The sequence below is a fragment of the Sinocyclocheilus grahami genome, unplaced genomic scaffold (assembly GCF_001515645.1).
Source record: "Sinocyclocheilus grahami isolate Dianchi unplaced genomic scaffold, SAMN03320097.WGS_v1.1 scaffold808.1, whole genome shotgun sequence".
NCBI lineage: Eukaryota > Metazoa > Chordata > Actinopteri > Cypriniformes > Cyprinidae > Sinocyclocheilus > Sinocyclocheilus grahami.
The window spans coordinates 310,519-333,653 of NW_015505987.1; the positions used below are offsets into that span (position 1 = coordinate 310,519).

Genomic DNA, 23,135 nt, shown 5'->3' on the forward strand with positions numbered 1-23,135 from the left:
TATTTGGTACAACACAGTTCCTCCATGGATCAGGACGTCGCTCCAAACTGGATGAAAGAGCCAGGAGGAAACTACTCAGAGAGGCTACCAAGAGGCCTACAGCAACTCTGAAGCAGCTGCAGGAATTTATGACAAAGAGTGGTCATTGTGTGCATGTGACAACATTCCAAATTCTCCACAAATGTGGCTTGTATGGGAAGGTTGCAAGAAAAAATCCACTCCTCAAGAAAGGCCACTTGCAGTCATGACTGAGATTTTCCGAAACACCCTGAAGATTCTGAGGCAGATGAGACTAAAACTTAATTATTTGGCCTCAACATCAAATGAAATGTCTGGCAGAAATCCAATACAGCTCACCATCCAAATAAAAGCATTCCTACAGTAACGCATGGAGGTGGTCATATCCTGTTATGGGGGTGTTTCTCTGCAGCAGGGACTGGAACACTTGTCAGGATAGAAGGAGACATGGTTGGGGCAAAATACCATCAAATTCTTGAGGAAAATCTACTGCCCTCTGCCAGAAAGTTGTCAATAAGAAGACGTTTTACCTTCCAGTATGACAACGACCCAAAGCACACAGCAAAACTGAGAACACAGCAAAAAAGGTGAATGTCCTTGCATGGCCTAGTCAGAGCCCAGACTAAACCCCATTGAAAATCTGTGGAATGATCTGAAGACTGCAGTCCACAAACAGTCACCATCAAATTGATCTGAACTTGAGCAGTTCTGCAAAGAAGAGTGGGCAAATATTGCAATGTCTAGATGTGCAAAGTTAGTAGAGACATATCCCAACAGACTAAAGGCTGTAATTAAAGCAAAAGGTGGTTCAACAAAATATTGACACAAGGGGGTGATCCTTTTTCCAACTCAGTGATTCTGGTTTTTTATTTATTTAATTTTCCCCCCTGACATATTGGTGTTATATCTTTCACTTGGATGTTAGAAGTTGCACTGAGTAAATACAGCTGGATAAAACAAAAACTGTGTCCATCTTCATTTTAGGCTGAAAAGCAACAAATTGCGATTATTTTAAAGGGGGGTGATTCTTTTCTATACCCACTGAACATTTATCCATTAAATATGTCTGTTTATAACCTGTGAAGATACTAGTGCAGTGAACAACTAGTTTCTAATTATTTATTCTAAGTGTTTGTAATTGTTTTACCGTTCGGGCCAGATCTCTTCTCATTGTGCTAAGAAAAAGGAGATGTAGTTTGATCTCCGTCTCCCACTTCCTGCAGTTCTGCACGTACTCATGACTGCCCAGACTGTGTTTACTGGAAGATAATGTTAAAAATGCTTCAGACATGGGCCAGAGCCAAAAGTAACAATAACTGAACGAATCAATGAAAAACCGAATAATATCTCAACTTTATATAACAATAATAACTACCATTTTAAAGTGTGGGGATCTTGTTTGAAAGAAATTCATACTTTTATTTAGCAAGGATGCATTAAATTGATTTAAAAAAGTGGAAGTAAAGACATGTATAACACTACAACAAAAAATATATTTCAAATAAATGCTGTTCTTTTGAACTTTCTATTAATGAAATAACTCAGAAGTATCATGGTTTTTACAAAAATATTAAGCAGCATAACTCTTTTCAACATTGATAATAATAAGAAATGTTACCAAATTAGTAATGTTTAATGCTTCTAAAAATTCAGCTTAACCAATGCAGGAATAAATTAAAATGTAAAATATATACAAATAGAAAACAGTTATTCTGAATTGTAATAATATTTCACAATATTACTGTTTTTATTGTATATTTGATCAATAAATGAAGCTAGGGCTGTGCAAAAAAAATCGAGATGCGCATGAAAATCGCATTCCATTTGAAGCCTTGCTAAGAGACATAATAGACATCTTTTAAAAATATATATATATAAAAAAAAATCTTACCAACCCCAAACTTTTTAATATATATGAAAAGCAAAAATAAATAACAAAAATGTGTTTTGTTTTTTTTGAGAATGCAGTCTAAGAACATTCCCGGCTAGGAGATGAGTCCTGGATGACTGTGCTTTGGAAGGCCAGAGCAGGGTCGTAATCACTAGTATCAACTTGCCAAAGTCAAATGAGGACAAGGCAGTCAGCATTGAGCCAGACTCTGAAGAACTATACCTTAGCATAATGAGAAACTAAAAGCTTTCAAAACTTTGTACATGAATAACATGGGACACCCACAGTAACTAAGAGAGGATGCCTTGCATTACAGATTCAATTCTTCAAGAGCTTGGAATGATTTGTTTTTTGCCCATTCCACCTATTCCTTATTAGGGCAGGCAAACCCTCCCCTAGAACTGTTGGTTCTGCTCTTCCAATGGTGTGGGTAAAAAGGAAACATTTCCCTAGCACAATTAAAACAAAATAACCCTGTTTTCAAGGAATAATGGCAGGGGACTTGTTTAATGTAATATGACAGAATGCCTGCAAAAAGGAAAGAGAGATGGTAAATGAAGGACTCACTTCTGTAAAACCTCCTCCTGTCCGCAGACCTTGAGAACGTAGCTGCTGATGTCCACCTGGTTCAGGTCATCATGGACCCAGCACAAAGCCTGCATTATGAGCAGGTCCACTGGAGAACTCACTGGGGAAATAAACACAGAAAACATGAAGGAAAAAGACATCCATGGAGAGAGAACACAATAAAGCTAATGAAAAAGTATAGAAGCTAATAAAATAAATTTGTTTTTTTCCACCCTATAATGCAAGTCAATGGTGTCCAATATTGTTTTGGATTCCACTGACTCTTATTGTATGGACAAAACATTTTTCAAAATATCTTCTTCCACAGAAGAAAGTGAGTAAATGCTGACAGTATTTTCATTCTTGGGTAAATCGTCCATTTAAATGAATTGAGGACAATCATGCAGGTGTTGTCTGCCTTATTTTTCAAAGCTTGCACAAGTGTTGGTTTTACAACGGACTATTACCAAACAGTTCATGCAGTACAGTGTTGACTTGGAGGACAGCGAGGGATGAGGATGCCATTTGGAAAAGGACCTCTGAACTAATTGTGAACTACTTCTGGTTCATTGAGATCGAAAACCATGCCAAGAAATGGATTTGGCATGAGAAGTTTCAGTATCAGAGCAAAAATATGACACCCAACATATTGTTCATGGTCACCCCAGGCTGCAGCAATAACATGCCCCACACCCCTCCTTGGAATGAGCCTCGCTTCAAGCTCCAAGCCTAGGGCTGGACTACAGTAAATCAGCTGTGCCTGGCCTCTTCATGTCTGCCGTGTTTTTCAACCCTAAAGGTCTGATGGTCATGCCTAATTTGTGATGGATTTGGGGTTGCTTTGAAGGGTTGTGGGATGCCGGTAAAACTCCTCCTCTGCCATCCTCTTTTCGTGGCACTACAGCAACACACATGGTGCTGGAATGTCAGGAGAGTGTGGTTGGTCTTAAATGGCAAGAACTCTACAGCCATAAGGAAGCCATGGAAAAAAGCTAAGAAGCAGAAAGGCTAGAACATCTTCAAGGCCTGATAAACACTGTGCCCCCTTTTCCCTTCCTAAAACCACAGTCTATGCTGGATTTATCCAGGTCAAAAAGAGCTATGGGGCTTAGGCAGTAACAACACGGACAAATTCTTCAACACAAAAGGCCAGTCTTGATTTACTGCCAGGAGTGAGGTGGTCAGAGACTCAGCACAAAAAACGAGGTCCGGCAGTCTTCAGAACATAGCCGCTTCACAGGGAACTGAGCCAAGGCCACTACAGCTCAATGAAAAGGACTTTCCGTGCCTGGACCACAGACAGGTTACGCAGTAAAAAACCTTGGCAAGTGACATGCAAGCTGAAAAATGAAAAACACAGGAACCCTGGTTGAAGAATCTGTTGAGCAGACGCACTATGACAGTTATGTAAAAAGAGATTGTGTCGCAGCGGCCAAGAAATGCTCTCTGGCACTGTCGTGGCTTCTTCATTTGTCAGCTTCCTTTATAGCAGACATTCAGAGAAGCTTACTATTGATAAATAGTGAGTACATGATTCATCAGATGTGATATTATAAGCTATTTATTAGGGATAGTTCACCCAAAAATTAAAATTATGTCATAATTTACTCACCTTTATGATGTTCCAAACCTGTATGACTACCTTTCTTCTGCAGAATTTTCATTTTTGGGTGAATTGTTCCTTTAACTGCCTTAACTGTTAGCATAACAATTTTTATATAAAACATTTTCACTGTCAAAAGCTTTTTGTAATGACTAAATTCACAGTCACAAAGAACTGCTTACCATCACAAGTGAAAGTTACAGGCTGTTGAGAATCAGAAATCTCAATGGATACTTTCACACTGCCCCCACTGTCCCCTCCTGCATCCCTCTGAGTGATCACAGGGCTGAGAACATAGCCAGGATTGGTAGCCAGGTCGACATGTGGAAACTTTGACCTCAGTCTGCAAAAATATAGGACAACACTTTGGGTAAACGAAGACCTAACACAGGTAAATATGGTGTACCACAAGGTTCAGTCTCAAGTCCTTTGTTAATCTTGACATACATGCTCTCTTTGCATATGTGATGTTATTATAAAACAAGGTATTAGCTCCCATTGTTACATGGGCTACACACAGCTGTAGACTTCCTGTATTTCACTTGTCAGCAGTCCTTGTTTGAGGTCTACATATGAGGTTTTGAGGCATTTCCCAAATTAGACCGTCAGGTCCAAATTAGCCTTGCTTCCCCTATAGAATCCAACATTACAGTGCTGATAATGACCTTCTGATATCAGATTAACAACACAGCTGTAGTAGCGGGACCTGCTTTTTTTCTGATGTATCCCCTTTACCAGTCAACAATTCAACAATTTGCCTTAAAAAAAAAACAATAACAACTCATAACTCACTTTGAAATGTCTTCACAGAATGCTACGACTTCTAGATTTTGGGCTTCATTTCCCTGTAAGATGGAGTACTTTGAGAGTGCATTTGCACTTCCTTTATTGACCTGTAAAAAGACAGACATGAAGCCATGGTTATACTGATGAGCGAACATTTGGTCTATTATACTATACATTCACTAGTGTGCTACACATAGGAAATCACTTGTTAAATATATGTTGTAAACAATCTATTATGTACAGTCTGTATTATGTACAGGGGTACCAAATAGACATGATTGATGACATTAACATCCCAGTTCAAATGTGGAATGAGACAGTCTCTCTGTTTGGTGAGAGGATACGGAGAATGTGAAGAATGTCTGGAATGCCAAAAAAGAGACTTCCTTCAGGAAGGAAATAGGTCAAAAAGGAACATCAACATGGAATTACAACTAGGCATTAAAGGTATATTCAGTTTAATAATGGCTCACATGCTAAGAAATTAAATAAAAATATTTATTTTCTGTTTAATTCTATATACCTTGCAGACTACATGAATGAAATCAATAGTATTACAAGTGGATTAGGCATTATTTTGCGAGATTACCTCTTAACATGGTCTCTGATAAGAACATCTGCCTCCAAAACATTTACCATAAGTGAAATCAAAGTAATAATCAAGAGTGTCAATATGGACAAAAAGAGCAGGTCACATGTTTTATTGCGGGTAATACATATATGCATGGGATGTGATGATGGTTTCTTTAGCTGTTTGCTAGGCCAAAGCTCTAGGCTTAACCTTAGAGAAAAATGAGACGCCATGTGACACACATTCACAAATTATTCATCCGCTTTTGCTTAGAGCTACGGTTTTACAGTTCTGGCTGCCCTACATGCAATCTCTCCCAGTCCAAACAGACCTTTTCCTCAGGTTAAAAGTATATGAGGGATCTGCCAAGAAATAATTCAAAGAATATAAGTAAAATTCCACCATCATCTTACGTTTGAGTGTGTAATAGAATTCACAGCAACTGCAACTTCCTCTACACTATTGTTGCTAAGAATACTGATATGCATTAACTGGAACTCTGCTCCCGACTGACCTGATAATACTTCCACTAAATAAATATGACTGAACTTCCATCAGATGATTTAACAATCCACTGATGACAGAGTGCTTGATGTTAAACTGTGACTAAGAGCTCTATTTATGAATCTAATTACTCGCATTGACACATTAAACAAACTTCATTTCTGCATGTAGGATAAGCTGACGGTCAGTTAATGGTTCACTTGGAGAGGACGTTCAGAGCATATTTATAAACACACTCACAACAGAAACCACATGGTCACAGTATCAACCAAGAACACCTTACTGTCTGCATACGAGAGCTACTGTAGTGACTGTTGCGATACACTAGGGATGTCAAAGTAATGACAAATGATACCAATCTTTCTACAATATCGGCAGTAACAAGTACCAACTCAATTCAGTGTCCAGTTGATGTCTGACTGAAATGTGGCTGCTTCTAAATGCTCACAGGCATATTATGTGGCACACAGGCCACATAATATGTGCACTCTAACAGACCTGCCACATGTTTAATATCAGTACTGTTTATTTACACAACTATTCAAAAGATTAGGGCGAGTAAGATTTTTTTTTCTTTTTTTGAAAAAATTCAAGCAGTACAACCATTTTTTTTTAACACCGATAATCAGAAATGTTTCTTGAGGAGCAAATCAGCATATTAGAATGATTTCTGAAGGATCATGTGATGCTGAAGACTGCAGTAATGGCTGCTGAAAATTCAGCTTTGCCATCATCACAGGAATAAATAAAATTTTAAATATATTAAAACAGATCAAAACTTATTTTAAGTTATAGTAATTTTTTTTACAATATTAAGTTTTTTTTGTTCAAATAAATGCATCCCTGGTGGTGGTACATACTTGATTTTTTTTGTATTTTATTTCTTTTAAATTTTAACAAAGTTTCCTTTTTTTTGTTTTCCATTTTATTGTGTTAATATTAATTAAAACTTAACACACACACACCTTTGACACCAATACTTTATTTGTTCACATCAGAAGATAATGCATAATCTGGGTTTGCCTTATGAATGCTGTGTACTAAAAAAAATTCTATACAAAAAAGTATTTCCTCTACTAACCCTAACCACAAGCATGAAGTAATGGCAACAGGGAACTTACAGTACACTTACACCAAGACCAACAACAAGCCTGTCTTTTGGGATGTGTGTGCTGATAAGGGCTGAAATATCCATGGCTTGAGATAAGACTATCTGTTGTTGTGTGTGATGAAGCAGAGTAACTGTACACCAAAACCAAAGCTCAGATTAGTTTCGCTGCTCTTTCGCAGACTCCGAAAGAGAGCTGCCATGGCAACGGGGAGCTGCACGGCCCCGCTGCAGGCATGTCAGAGAAAAACCCATGGGGCAAAAACAGCTAGCAGGGGCTTGTCTGTGCTAATGAGACCAGCACCAGACCTCGCTATAGACATGCACACACACACAAAGACAACAGCCCATTTACTACAGAATACTAGGACAGCAGAGTGTTGCCTTGAGTATGAACTAGATCTGATGTGTGACTCAGAAATATAATATTAATAGTCCTAAATCTTGAAATGAGGAAGTGCAAAGACTAAACCCTCTGACCCCTTAATTTTATCCTTATAGCTGAAAGCTGTCCCTGTTGTAAAAGTTACGGGCACAAGTTCTTCAAGTACTGTGGGAAATGTGTCACAACAGCCAATTGTCCTAGACCGAAAAAAAAAAACACATAACGAAACAGGAAGTGGGATTTCTGGGGGGAAAAAAACACATTTACACACACTCCTCATAAGGAATCAGTTTCACTCAATGTTTCACATTCCTCTCAAGAAGTCATTCTTTATTTTGGCAATCAGTTATGACGTTTCTAAGGAAAGGCCATGGATAAAGCAAGAGGTTTAGATAACACGGTGGTAAAATGAAAGAGACTAAGCACCAGCAGAACTTGTCTAGAATATGATACGAAAACCAACCATGATGAACAAAACAAAAATGAAAGATGCAAATCGCCCCCAGCAGAAAATGTTGTAAAGACATTCACCACATTGGCATGGTATAATAATTAGAAAACCATACGCACACATTTTTAACTGCTACTTCCTGTCATATCACAGAGCAGTGCTGCTTTCTTGTTAAAGTGCTAGAATGTATGCAAGAATGAGAGACACCTATAAAATACTATGTTGTCGAATAGGGGTTAAGGTACTCAATTAGTGGGGTTAGTTTATTTAGATTTTATATTTTTAGCATTTTTATTAACATGCCGTGCTTTAGTTGTTTGACTGGTGAAGCCCTCTCCGAAAAGTTGAGCCTTTAAATTTATCATCTTTAAAGTGAGACAGCTACAGCCATAAGGGCCGTTCATACAGAACGTTTTGCATTCCACTGCATTACTTTTCCATTGTCCTTCAAACATGCACATGACGGACATCCTTGACCATCGCGCTCGCATTTTGTGCAGCGTCTTGTGCATGATACATCATTCAAAAAACCACAATGCTCGAATTAAAATAAGGCCAATTTTTTTAGTTTTCTTTAGTTTTAGCATTAGACACAACGGGTTTGAATTTGATGATACCTGGCTGGAATCATTTCTACTTCCTCCTACACACCAATTGCAGCTTTTTTAACTCTGCACAAGAGGTTGTGGTAATCACTTCTAAACAAACAGTGCTGCCAACATGTTCTGGGTCAGTAGAAAGGACGTTCCTCTTACCTGTTTTTCTGGGCTGGGATCCGTTGAGGTTGCAGGTATGATGAGGGACTGGCTTCTTGTTACGGCCGCCCCTGTTGATGCTCTTCTGGGTTGGGTGGCTAAAGTCACCTTGCTCTTCACCTGTTCTGAGGGACTGCCATTATCCACAACTTCATGCTCATCCAGAAGAACCGCATCCCATGGGTCTTTAGCAGTCCCAGACTCCTCTACGAAAGGGCAGCCCGATACAGTGCGTGTCTCCTCTACCTCCACCTCCTTGCGCTTGTTGAGTGGGTCCAGGTCCAGCCACTCAAATCGGCTGATATAGGGAGGTTCTGAGGGCTGAGGCATGGGCTCCAGGGACTTGACGCTTCCCGATTGGGTTTCCATGCTGGAGGACCTGCCGTTCTTCAAGTATTCTGAAGTGCTGGCAATCTTGTCAAACAGCTTGGCCATCTCTGGGGTGACGGCGGGCTGTTGGTAGACCAGAGCAGCAGGTGGTTGGACTGGTGTAAAGGAGAGGAAGAGGGTCGGCTGGGCCGGCAGACTAATAAAGGGAGACAAAGCTGGACTAAAGCCATTCTGGAAAGAGCACGGAGGCTTCGGGAAGGGAGCAGAGGGGAAGATGGGAGTCTGTGCGTGTGTTGGGGTGGGTGTCCAGTGGAATGAAGCAGGGTTGAACGCATGTCCTCCAGGATACGATGCGCTGAGATTGCAACCTAGCAGAGAGGAAGGTCTTGTCATTTTGTTTACTCCAAAACTGTCATCCAGAAGCAGCTTTTCCAGCTCCTCCTTGGTCAGCTTCTCTAAATCGATATCCTCAAATTTGTCTTTTTGTTCTTCCTTCTGTGTTTCTGATTCGGAGAACACAATGAGGTCTTTCTCTTGCCGGCTAGTGGATGTTTGTGTCATTGGATTGGGAAGGGGATTAACAGAAGACGCTGTGACTGGGAGTGTGTGTCTTTTCTCACGCTTGATTTTATCCAAGGCCTCTAATTCCATACGTAAAGCCTCCTCCTTTCCCACAATCCCTTTGGGCCGGACCACCCCCGGAGAGGCTGGCCTGTCAAACTTAAATCCATTGCCACTGGATATGTGGGCCATGGTGTCAGCTTTGCCTTGCTATGTACATGGGGATACCACTGGGTTCTGGCAGGAACTTTACAACAGGTGCCTACAAGAGGAAATTGAGAGAATAATACATGTTAGTATCAGGAACTCCAGGGCTCGCAAAATCGCTAGCCCTGCCCGACGGGCTATCTTGAATAGTGATATAAAATCCCTTCCTTGATTCACATGGTTCACTCGCTTGTAGGGGTGAAACGGATCATAGTTTCATCATTTACACTCATTCAGCCCGTCTTCAGTTTTTGTTTCGTTCAGATTTTTTATGTAGTATCACAAAGCTAAAGTCAGACAATTTTGCTTTTGTTTCAAATTTCACAATCTAAATAACATGTATGCAGCATCTTTGTTTGGATCGTGATTAAAATACACAGACAAAACCTTAGTTTACTTGCATGGAGAAATGTCTTTTATTTGTATTATTTATTTATTTGATTTGGGATTTGTTTTAAAATTAAAGTTAGTAGCATATTGTTTGACATTTTCAATTTCACAAAGTAATGTGAAGCCTTTTGGTCTGAAAAATAACAAAAGGACACCTTTTTTTAAATCTGTCTTAAATCTCATTTTGTTAAAAAAGAAATTGTGAGAAAATTGTATTGTGAAATCAGTATCGTGAATCATATCACATCGTGAGTTGAGCCAATCATTACATCCCTATATGCTACTAGTTTTTGCTGTGGTATCGAAGTAGTAAATTGTTCTTTAAATAATAAGTGTTACTTAAATAATAAAGAACCATATATTTTTTTGTTCATCTGAAAAAAGATCCGATCTGTGACTCAATGTGATTTGATAAATTAATGTAATCCAAACCTTGAGATTTGTGATCCGTTGCACCCCTACTCTCTTGACTTGTTATTTGAAGAAAAAATACAATATCTTTTATTCGGGCTAGTTAAATTCATTTTTGGGCTACCAAAATCTGAAGAATGCCTGCCCAAAGGGCTACCAGGGATTTTGAAATTTTGCGAGCCCTGAACTCAGGACATCAGTGACTTCAAAAGATGTATTGCATGTCCACTGTGTAACAGAGTGAAATTTCTGTAACAGTTTTTCCGCATACTTTGAATAATGGAATTAAAATGTATTAGTGTTGTAATACTATGAGGCACTAGAGGGCGCGCGTTGGACACACCTGGATTGTATATCAGGTGAGTAGTTGTACGAAGTAGTTGTTCAGTTTGGGTAGAGGGAACACATGTTTCTTTGTGCTACCTTGAACTTCTGGTTGACAAAGTCCTAGTGGAGAAACCTTTGGTTTTAAGCTCGACATGTGAGTATATTTGAATATTGTCTAACTTTTTTATTTAGAATGTGGGAGGAATGTTTATGTTTGGTATTTTCTATTTTTCAGAAGGACTTTTTCCCTTTTCATATCATTTCACTTCCAAATCTGTGGTTGGATACATAACTAATTGTAACGGTGTTCATTCGAATACTGTTTGGAGTGGATATGCCTTTGTGTTTGATTCCTTTGTGGAGGCTCATTCATATGCTAGTCGGAGTTGTCCACGCTAAAGCAGATCAACATATTTCAATGCACTCAATGTTTTTCTTAGGAAAGAATAACTAATTTTTGCCACGGAATGGATCGTCATGTCTCAGATAACAACTAAAAGACTATTCCTTTGGTGTAAAATCAAGGACCAGATCTTGATTGTGTTTATTAGTTTCTTATGTATAGATTATAATTAGTTTTCACTTGAACCCATTTAGCATTGGGGGAATAAAACACAACAACAACAACAAAAAAAGAAAGACTTTGCTGAAGTTCATAAATTGCTTTATTTGATCTTAGTGATGAACCCTCATTTGTGGCTAATCTAAAAATAAAAGAAAGAGAAGTTACAACTGCCAATATGATGCACTGGTAGTGCTATTTCTAAAGCCAGTGGTCAATATAAGCTGCTCTGGGGGATTTTTAACCATCAAATTTCCTGTTCACAATGGCGTGTTTGCAAATATGAGCTTCTTTCACTCACAGTAATGGACCCAGTCCATTTTGCACTAACACTAACATGACATTTTGACATGAATCAAATGAATAAGTCCTTTTTGTTGTTGTTTTGTTATGTTCAATATGAAAGCCCTTGTTAAACATGAAAAGATGGGTGAATGCAACCCTACACCTTACATTAGGAAAAAATGAATTGATTCAGCAGCAACTAAAGCCTGACAAAAAAATGCACAAAGCCGTCAAATATGACAGGATCATAGAAAATCTTTCATTTTACGATCCAACAATCACAAGTTTTGGATTTCTGACAAAGGCATTATGAATATTTTGGATATGAGAAGTCTTTAGATTACGAAATGCTTAAAAAATCATCAGCAAAATACCGTTCATGCGAGTGGCCAGTGAGGGTGTGTCAAAATCTAGATTTAATGGGTTGTGAATGGCAGGCGGTTACAAACACATACCAGACATTTCCCTGTGCCTTACAGGCCCGAGACATGCCAGCTTGCAATTGAAACGGAACCAATTAGTTGCATACTTAAGACAGAATTGGGTTTCAGCTTCTTATTCACAACTTCACTGATTATGTGCTAAAACCCACAAAAAAGGCAGGACTGATTTACGTTACTTAAGTGATGACAAAGCAAGGAGTAATGAAAAAGCACAGAGATGTGTCTCTAACAAGTCAAGACAAAGAAGAATGTGGCATTTAGGGGTGTTATACACAGAGTTTAGTTGATTACAGTTGCCAAGCAATAGCACTTGATGCATTAGTAAAGAATTAACTGATGTTCAGACGCAACAACGAAAATGTAATCATTAAAAAAATTATTCTTCTGCCAAGCAACGTAGATCTTCAGCAACATTTAGCAGAATGGTTGTTCTCCTAAAAGCTGATGAGGTAATTACTGATGTAATGAGGTCAGAGGTGTGTGTTTACGGAGTATTTTACAATGGCTTGGAGCATAGCTCACATATAATCATAATCAAGGACTGGAGCTATCCATTTTATAATAAAGAATTTAACTGATGTACATCTGCAGGTATAAATTCATTGACTATTTTACATCTTCAAATGCTGCTTATGCAATCAGAATTTATAGTTTGAACTATCCATTTAATAATATTAATTTCATAATCAAATTACTTAGTTTGTATTCTGAAGAGACCCTATATAACAAGCTGTTTTTGCACTGTTGCCAGTCTTATCTTAAAAAGCAGAAAATAATTACATGAGTGATGTAAACTATTAAAAAATCTATTTACATTTTTTTTTTAACATTTTTATTTAATATATAAATATTTTTGGTTGAATTTCCAGCAATTTATTTATACAATTACCATAATATAAAATTATTCATATGGTGATAAAAGATTTTGGTCATACCGCCCACCCCTACCACAAATAATCCAAGAACAACATGTTGCACTCCAAGATGCGTTGAGAAATGGTCCTACAGTTTGATTTAGTTTGACAAAGACATCAATGCTGCCAAGCCTGGCCATACTCTCTCCAAGGCCATTGTGTACAGTGAGGAATCTAGCATGCAATCCAGAAGGGTCTCCTCTAACCATTTCTCACAGAAGAGACCAAGCATGTCTTATCAGTAGCTATGTTTCCATCCAAAGATTCAAATTAAACTTATGCGCAAAACTGGAATATCGCATGAAACATATGCGAATACGGCACCGTTTCCATCCAACGAGTCAAAGAGAACAAAATCGTCACTTCCTGGTAAACTGTGGCACTAAATATAACTAAGAATATAGGAGAAGCCACTGAATATAATAATTTTCATTAGGGCTGCACGATAAACGCATGCGATATTTAACGCGCATCTTGTCAGAAAAGCCGGTTCTGTAATCAGCGGTAAATCTTTCTGACAAGATGCGCGTTAAATATCGAATGCGATTTATCGTGCAGCCCTAATTTTCATATATGATATAAATTACTTGCACCTCAGAGCGAGCAGTCATAACACAATAAATGCTGTCGGAGGTGGATGCTGCTGTTTGGGAACGTAGTCATGTAAGACAATTATACAGAAATACTTTGACGACAGACTTTGCTCAGGTATTTCAGAATGACCATAACTAGGCCTGTCGCAATAATCAATATATTGACTTATCGCGCAATATATGTACATGACCTCAATCATTTTTTGGTGCCGCAATATATCGCACATTATATTTACATAAAAATTAATGTCACCATGTTTTTTGCATTCCACTTGCGCCTGTATCTTTTGCAGCTTATCGTACATAACGTGGTGGCGCTAGTTCAAATTTTAAAAATGCTTCTACAAACGGTTTCATCTGCAGATACAGTGGGTACGGAAAGTATTCAGACCCCCTTAAATTTTTCACAATTCTGTCTCTGAGCTCTTCAGGCAGTTCCTTTGACCTCATGATTCTCATTTGCTCTGACATGCACTGTGAGCTGTGAGGTCTTATATAGACAGGTGTGTGGCTTTGCTAATCAAGTCCAATCAGTATAATCAAACACAGCTGGACTCGAATGAAGGTGTAGAACCATCTCAAGGATGATCAGAAGAAATGGACAGCACCTGCGTTAAATATATGAGTGTCACAGCAAAGGGTCTGAATACTTAGGACCATGTGATATTTCAGTTTTTCTTTTTTAATAAATCTGCAAAAATGTCAACAATTCTGTGTTTTTCTGTCAATCTGGGGGGCTGTGTGTACATTAATGAGGAAAAAAATTAACTTAAATGATTTTAGCAAATGGCTGCAATATAACAAAGAGTGAAAAATTTAAGGGGGTCTGAATACTTTCCGTACCCACTGTATGGTCTTGTTTAGGGATCTGTGTCTTTGTGCATACGGATATATCTGACTGCTAAGTAGTGATTGTGTTTTTCAGCAATAGTGTGCACACTTAATTTACAGAGAAAAGAAGGTCAGGGAAAAATCTGTAAATGGAAAAATCTCCATACAAGTTCTTTGTGCATTTTTCTTTTTTTCTATTTGTTACTTTGCACTTTTTGTTAGAAAATGTTTATTTACTATTTATTCAAGTTTTTTAAGGTGTCTAATATTCTGATACTTAATTTCCATGATCTAAATATTCTTAAGAATTAAACGTTTGTTGTCATTTGGAAGGGTGTAGGCCTTCTCGCATTTTTATGCTGTTACATTATGATTATATATTCAGTGGCATAAAATTGACTTTAAAATGACAATAATATCGCTTAACGCAATTATTTCTGGGGCAATATATCGCACAACAAAAAGATGTTATCGTGACAGGCCAAACCATAACAACATATAGATGCTGTGAATGAGATCGGTCCGCTGCTAGTCAAGTTATCCCGTCTTATAGCGCAAAGTCACATGACTTTTTCGATGTGCATGGAGGAATTTATTCGCTAAATGCATTTCCATCGTAGTTTATGCGCATATTTTCTTCTGGGATAAAACGTTTATCCTACTCAAATGTGCGCATAAGTTTTTTTATGTGCATTTTTAGAATTTATGCGCATCTTGGCGTTTCCATCCAGCGTTTTTTTTATGCGATATTCCAAAATGTGCATAAAAATAGGTGGATGGAAACGCAGCTAGTAAGGCATCAATTGTGCAAAAAGATGATGCTTAAGTATTTAGTATGCTACATTATGAAATCATGAAGAAATGTGCTCAAACCCGATGCGCTTTGCACTTGTTATAAAAAATATATATACATATATATATATATATATATACACACACACATACACGCATAAAAAAAAGACCCATTTTATAGTGCCAAACCTTCTATAAAAACAGCATTTTTTTGACTAACAGATCTTCGTTAGATCTGTTTTCTGGTTCAAAATATATTATTTAAGATGACTATGACAGATATGACAAAACAGATGGAGCGCAACATCTAGTTACTATTTCTCCTTCTCAAAGATGTTATCGTGACAGGCCAAACCATAACAACATATAGATGCTGTGAATGAGATCGGTCCGCTGCTAGTCAAGTTATCCCGTCTTATAGCGCAAAGTCACATGACTTTTTCGATGTGCATGGAGGAATTTATTCGCTAAATGCATTTCCATCGTAGTTTATGCGCATATTTTCTTATGGGATAAAACGTTTATCCTACTCAAATGTGCGCATAAGTTTTTTTATGTGCATTTTTAGAATTTATGCGCATCTTGGCATTTCCATCCAGCGTTTTTTTATGCGATATTCCAAAATGTGCATAAAAATAGGTGGATGGAAATGCAGCTAGTAAGGCATCAATTGTGCAAAAAGATGATGCTTAAGTATTTAGTATGCTACATTATGAAATCATGAAGAAATGTGCTCAAAACCGATGCGCTTTGCACTTGTTATAAAAAAAATATATACATATATATATATACACACACACATACACGCATAAAAAAAAAGACCCATTTTATAGTGCCAAACCTTCTATAAAAACAGCATTTTTTTTTGACTAACAGATCTTCGTTAGATCTGTTTTCTGGTTCAAAATATATTATTTAAGATGACTATGACAGATATGACAAAACAGATGGAGCGCAACATCTAGTTACTATTTCTCCTTCTCTTTTTCATGTCAGAAGTATAAAAGCAGGTGGCAAGCATACTCTGTGCTCAAGGATTTATCAAATCTTTGCAGCTCAAACCTCCTGGGAACAGTTCTCACCCCTCAGGGTGCATGCCTGACTGCACTGTTTTAACAATGAGAAGCATCACTTGTTTATGCATTTGAAAACCCACAAATGGAAAACCATTCAAAGGTGGTGTCAAATCAAAACGGAAGTCGGCAAAAGTGTCTTTGCACTTTACAATAAAATTATCAAGCTTCAGTGCAGCTGTTCAAAGTACAGAAGTCACTCACAAGACTTAATGCATAACTATCCTATACTATAATGCATATAGCTTTTAGAAGACAGCGTGCCAGTTTATGAACATCGGTTCGCTTTTACGCCTCAGAAATAGACTCAACACAAAGCACGAGGCTGAAATACACAGTTTCATTTGAGATGCTTTTCTAAGCACTTGCAAAACATGTCAAGAGAAGACAAATAGTTCCCAAGACGGTGAGAATGTCCAGAAGGGTAAATGGATGATAGCCAACACAATACAGCACTTGTAATGTGTGAAATCTGTCATTATACACATTCAGTTTACAGTAAACACAATATAGTGAGTTTACGTGACAGAAAACAATTGCATATCACATGCATATCCAGTACACATGCATATCCAGCTAGCATACCCAAGGCACATGATTCATGCATATAAATAAAATGATGCAACACTGCAAGAACAACACGATTACATGCCACCATTTCAGCTGAACTTTTAAAGAAGCCATATGTGCTGAATCCACAAAATTACACAAGCCCATTTCAGTTATGTCTGGCAAAAGTCTGACAAAACCTGCTTCTCCAACCAGTTAAGGTAATACAACAATATTGACTAAAACCGGCATACAAAAGAGCTTTTATTCCTCGCAGAAACATTCAGACATTATAATTATTTTAATGCATAACTATCCTATACTATAATGCATATAGCTTTTAGAAGACAGCGTGCCAGTTTATGAACATCGGTTCGCTTTTACGCCTCAGAAATAGACTCAACACAAAGCACGAGGCTGAAATACACAGTTTCATTTGAGATGCTTTTCTAAGCACTTGCAAAACATGTCAAGAGAAGACAAATAGTTCCCAAGACGGTGAGAATGTCCAGAAGGGTAAATGGATGATAGACAACACAATACAGCACTTGTAATGTGTGAAATCTGTCATTACACACATTCAGTTTACAGTAAACACAATATAGTGAGTTTACGTGACAGAAAACAATTGCAGGACAGACAAAAAATAAGTTACACATGCATATCCAGCTAGCATACCCAAGGCACATGATTCATGCATATAAATAAAATGATGCAACACTGCAAGAACAACACGATTACATGCCACCATTTCAGCTGAACTTTTAAAGAAGCCATATGTGCTGAATCCACAAAATTACACAAGCCCATTTCAGTTATGTCTGGCAAAAGTCTGACAAAACCTGCTTCTCCAACCAGTTAAGTTAATACAACAATATTGACTAAAACCGGCATACAAAAGAGCTTTTATTACTCGCACAAACATTCAGACATTATAATTATTACACATACCATCAACTGTGCTATTTCAGCTTGTTTGAAATAAGAAAAAATGCGGAATGGCGGTCCAAGCAAATAACGCATCATATTTTCTGGCATATAAAAACTTATCAGCAACTTTAAAAACAGATGAGAGAATGATAGAATTAATGTCAAATCCTATAGGATAAATTAGTGTTATGGGCTTTACCCTTTTAGTGAAGGTGCAGCAGAGTTGAGCTTCATCACTGACTTTCATTAACCTGTTCTGAACGCAAAAAGGGATTTATTAAATATATGAAATATTGTTCAATTTAAGTGATCAATATAGAAATGCAACCCCGACTTACCTGAATAATTCATAAAGGGGAAATACTGTTTAAAAGACTTTTCAGAAATTAAACAAACGTTTATGTTGCAAAGTATACAACAAAATAGATAACCAAAGAAGCCACCAGTCTCTACACTGCCATAAATACAGATACATATTTCAAATATTGCAGTCAGCACGGTAAATATTCTGCCACGAACATTGTAAAGCATCTCCTAAAACTACGTCTTGATACTTAAACAAAAGATCTCTCGTAAAAAGTTGTTTCCGAAACTTTTACGCAATGTTTCAGCAAATATTTCGGCATTTCGGCGCACTTCACGCGCCAAGAAAAGTGCAAACACAAGCAGGAGAAAAACAAACACAAATACTCGGACAACCTACTATACTTCCGGGAGGCGGACAAATAGAGCTGACGGGTAAACTTAGATGGATTGTAAGAGTTTGTGTGAATAAATGACGATTCCCACCTTCAGAGTCTCCGATCTTTGACGCTGGACATTTTCCTCCAGCTGGAAAATTAGCTCATGTAGTCGTAGACAGACTACTAACGTCAGTTCCTGCTGGAGATCAGAGAGGAAAGATTACAGAGAAACAGCGACATCTAGAGCTCAGAAAACACACTACGACTCTTTTGGTTCCAAGAGCATTACCGCCATCTACTGTGGTAATGGATCAGAGACACTATATCCCTCCCTAGCGTTACTGCCCAGACCCAGACCATTCAGGACTCGTGCTTTCAATATTGCTGCGTGTTCAGCCCCTCCATCTACAGCCCAAGTCCATCACAGTCCAGAGAGGAGAAATGACAACAATATTATTATTATTATTAATACTACTACTATTATTATCACTATCACTACCATTGCTATCATTATTAATAATAATAACAATAGCCTGTCTATATTCTATTCATTAAACGAGTTCTATTTAAAAATTATATTAATAAATGATCCCCTTCTACTGGATTTAAAAGCTTTTTTAATGTTAATTGTTGAACACCTTTCTTCTTAAATTCTTCTATTATATTACTTCTTTCCTCTGAATATCTATTACACTTAATGAGTACATGTTCCACTGTTTCTTTAATACCACACCAGTCACACAATCCTGTAGGGTGTTTTCCTATTACATGCATTGTTGAATTAAGACCTGCATGTCCAAGGCTTAATCTAGAAATCATACAGTCTTCTTTCCTTCTCCCACTTGAATTCTTTTCAAGTATTAAGTATTAAGTGTAGATGCCTTCCCTTTTATTCATTATCCCAATAAGATTGCCAGTTTTTATTTATCTCCCTTTTTATTAATGCTTTGCTATACATTATTTCCATATGATCTATATTTTCCTTTGCCATAACTTGTTTTGCTAACTTGTCTGCTGCTTCATTCCCTGAGACTCCAGTATGTGCCGGAACCCACAAAAACGGAACTATTTTATTTGTCTGTTGTATCATGTACAATATCTGTAGTATCTCCAAAACAATATCTTGCCTAGTTTCTGACTTTTGAGCTTCTAGGCATAACAAAGCTGAGCTTGAATCTGAGCATATTACAGATCTGCTTAGTCCTATTTCATTTATTTTATTCATTGCTGTCATAATTGCTATTAACTCTCCTGTAAACACAGAAACATGATCTGTTATTCTTTTCCCTCTTGCTACTTTCAACCTTGGAATGATATATGCCAGCCCCACCTGACCATTCTGTGGATCCTTAGATGCATCTGTGTAAACCTGTATATATTGTTCATACTTGGATCTAATATATTCTTTTGTCAGCTCTGCTTCTAACATACTCTGATCCTTATCTTGTCTTGATTCCAATAAGAATAGATCTATATTTGGTTGTGGTAAAATCCATATTGGCGTTGCTTGTAATATTACTGCTGGAATGACACTGTTCTTATTTAATTTCATGTCCTTAATGATCCATCCAAAACTGTTAACTTTCCTTTTCCCGTGTTCCCAACATGCCTCAATTATACCTTTTGTCGTGTGACTCTTTTGGTTGTCTAACTACTTTATCAAATTAAAATAGCGCATCAATGCCACCTACTGTTATAATATTCCAAGTATTTATATTTCATTTATTATCCCAGACAACCAGCTTCAGTACTAGTGTTGCCATTTTATGTATTTGCCCCTTCATTGATAAAGGATAATATTTTTATATATATATTTAATATATATCAACGTCATTCCTTTCCATAACTTGCTTTGTCAAAATGTCTTCCTTTGAAAAATAATGTGAAAAAATTGAACATTTCTTTTCAGTTTGACACAATGACAACGGTAAAGCATTGTTACGTAATGGAAGTAGCCTAACAGAACTGTTATTGTTTTAATGGGAAATACAATTTAAATGGGAAAGTTTCACATGCCTGACTCCAAACCAAATCTAAAAATGATTTCAAACTTCATTTTAATGTTTTACACAATCGTAAAGGTAAAAAGGCTTAGCAAGTATGAATTTGTTGCATAAAGATTTTTTCCTCTTGTATATTAGGCCTATTATATATTAGCCTTTTTTTCTATCTATTTCATTATCTATATTTCTTATTTTTTATCTTACACACACACACACACACACACACACACACACACATACAGTACTGTGCAAATGTCTTAGGCCATTAGCATTTTCACCAAAAAAAAAGGTTTTAAGCCAGTTATTTCTATCTTTTGCTGTAGTGTTTCAGTAGGAAATATCAGTTTACATTTCCAAACATTCCTTTTGACCTTAATTGTAATAATCCGGTGTGATTTTTGTTTGCACAAGGAGTCTGACAGCAGCCAGTGCTCCACACAGATATCTGATCGCACCAACATCCAGTCCGGCTGGGATTACATGAAAAAACTGAAAAAACTGAGACACACTAAATCCAGAAGAACTGTGGCAACGTCTTCAAGACACTTGAAGAAACCTACCTACGCTTCCCGAAAAACTGTACAAGTGTACCTAGGACAAAAGCTGTTTTAAACACAAAGGGTGTTGATTTGATTTAGTTAAAAGAAGTTAATTGATGAATAAAACCTATTTATGACATTATTTTTGAAAGCATCCTCACTTTACAGCATTTTTACACAAGTGCCTAAAACTTTTCACGGTACTGTAGCTTTGCAGGAAGGTTTCTTCAAGTGTCTTGAAGACGTTGCCACAGTTCATCTGGATTTAGTCTGACTCAGTTTTTTCTGTTTTTTCATGATATAGAAATAACTGGCTTAAAACCTTTTTTTTGGTGAAAATACTAATGGCCTAAGACATTTGCACAGTACTGTATTCATATATATATATATATATATATATATATATATATATATATATATGCTTAATGTAATGAAAAAATATAAAAATAAGTGACAATATACATTTTGAGTTTGATATTTAAACTTTGATTTCATGTGTTCATGTACTGAATTTGTTAGACGTTTGGCAGAAACAGATCAGTTGTACACACAGCAAAACGGTGAGTGAGAGTAGGGATGCAGCAGCCAAAACAAACCTAAAAAAAATTGGATATAATACAGGCTAAAGCTTTAAGAGTATGTACTGGAGCATTTCGACATACTCCAAATAATGTCTTAATGATAGCAACAGAAGAATTACCACTAGATATAAGAAGAAACAAAATATCTCTGGCATATTGGAGTAGATTGGAAAGTAGTAAACAAGAACATCAAACTAAGAAAATACTTGGAAGACTGTTGGGAATATAAAATAAATCCAGGAAGGGGTTTTGGGTGGACAATAAAAGGTGAAGTGGATAAATATAAATTATCGAAAATAGTATTAGGACCGTCTGTAGCAATAGGAATAATCCCACCATGGTTATTTCCTATGGCAAATGTATAAATTTAAACAAAAATAAAGAAATATATGAAAATAATACTAAAGTATATATAGAGAAATACATACAATCGAATTATTTTTCATACTTACAGATATTTACAGACGGATCAAAGGTCTGGGGTGACAGGTATAGGAATATTTATTCCAGAGTTCGAAATAAGCATATTCAAAAGATTATCAAATAATTTAGCAATATATACAGTAGAATTAGTTGCAATAATGGTTGCAGCAGTGGATAGAAGATGTTAGACCAGATAGAGTAATTATATGTTCAGACTCTATGTCAGCACTAAATAGTTTGGTTTCATATAAATCCATTAGAGAAGACATTTTAAATGATATATGTATGACATTAAAATCTCTAAACAGTATGAGAATAAATGTCAAATTTTGTTGGGTTCCGGCTCACACAGGAATCAATTGAAATGAAATAGCAGATAAGTTAGCAAAAAAGGCAACCAAAAAAGGATATCGAGATTGAAGTCCCATTAGGAAGAGGAGAAATGAAATCAATTATAAAATCAAATATTCAAAAAGAGTGGCAGAAGAAGTGGGACATAGCTGATACAGGACGGTTTTATTATCAAATTAATTCATCAGTTAAAGAAGTATCACATTTTGGAAGATGTAGGAAAGATGAGGTGATTTTAAATAGATTACAGTTTGGGCACACAGGACTAAATGCATCACTGTACAAAATAGGTAAACATATTACAGGTAAATGTGCTTTTTGTGGGGTGTACATGTAATATTAAAATGTCGGAAATATAATATAGAGAGAATTAAAATGATAAAGAACTTAAATGGTAATAATAAAGAAAAAAAGAAGATAAATTGGATATTAGGAAAAGGATTAAGAGAAGGTATTAATCAAAGAATAGTAATGGAATATATAGTAGAAACAGGATGAAATAAACGCATTTATAAATAAATAAAGCAAAGGAATAGGGGAACACACAAGCTGGGTTTTTTGGCATGGGAGCTGAACACGCAGCAGCCAGAAATACAGCTTGGGTGAGCCCGAAATAAAATTAACAATTAAAAAATAAATAAATGAATAAATAAAATATGAATAGAGGCGGTACTATCACCCATGTATGATTAGAAACAGTTGGTGGCGGTATGTGCTT

The 23,135-nt window shown here is 36.8% G+C and overlaps 1 protein-coding gene across 1 annotated transcript in view; it reads right to left on the minus strand.

Annotated features, from left to right (window-relative positions):
* pik3c2a (phosphatidylinositol-4-phosphate 3-kinase, catalytic subunit type 2 alpha) overlaps positions 1-18,710 on the minus strand; it is a 44,355-nt gene extending 25,645 nt beyond the window's left edge. Inside the window, exons 1-6 of the mRNA XM_016246681.1 lie at positions 18,627-18,710; positions 8,640-9,792; positions 4,872-4,972; positions 4,262-4,422; positions 2,477-2,597; positions 1,166-1,277 (exon numbers count right to left, since the gene is read on the minus strand). Of these exons, the coding sequence (XP_016102167.1) occupies positions 1,166-1,277; positions 2,477-2,597; positions 4,262-4,422; positions 4,872-4,972; positions 8,640-9,722 (1,578 nt within the window). The 5' untranslated portion in view covers positions 9,723-9,792; positions 18,627-18,710. The remainder of the gene's footprint in view (positions 1-1,165; positions 1,278-2,476; positions 2,598-4,261; positions 4,423-4,871; positions 4,973-8,639; positions 9,793-18,626) is intronic.
* Positions 18,711-23,135: the final 4,425 nt, after the last annotated feature.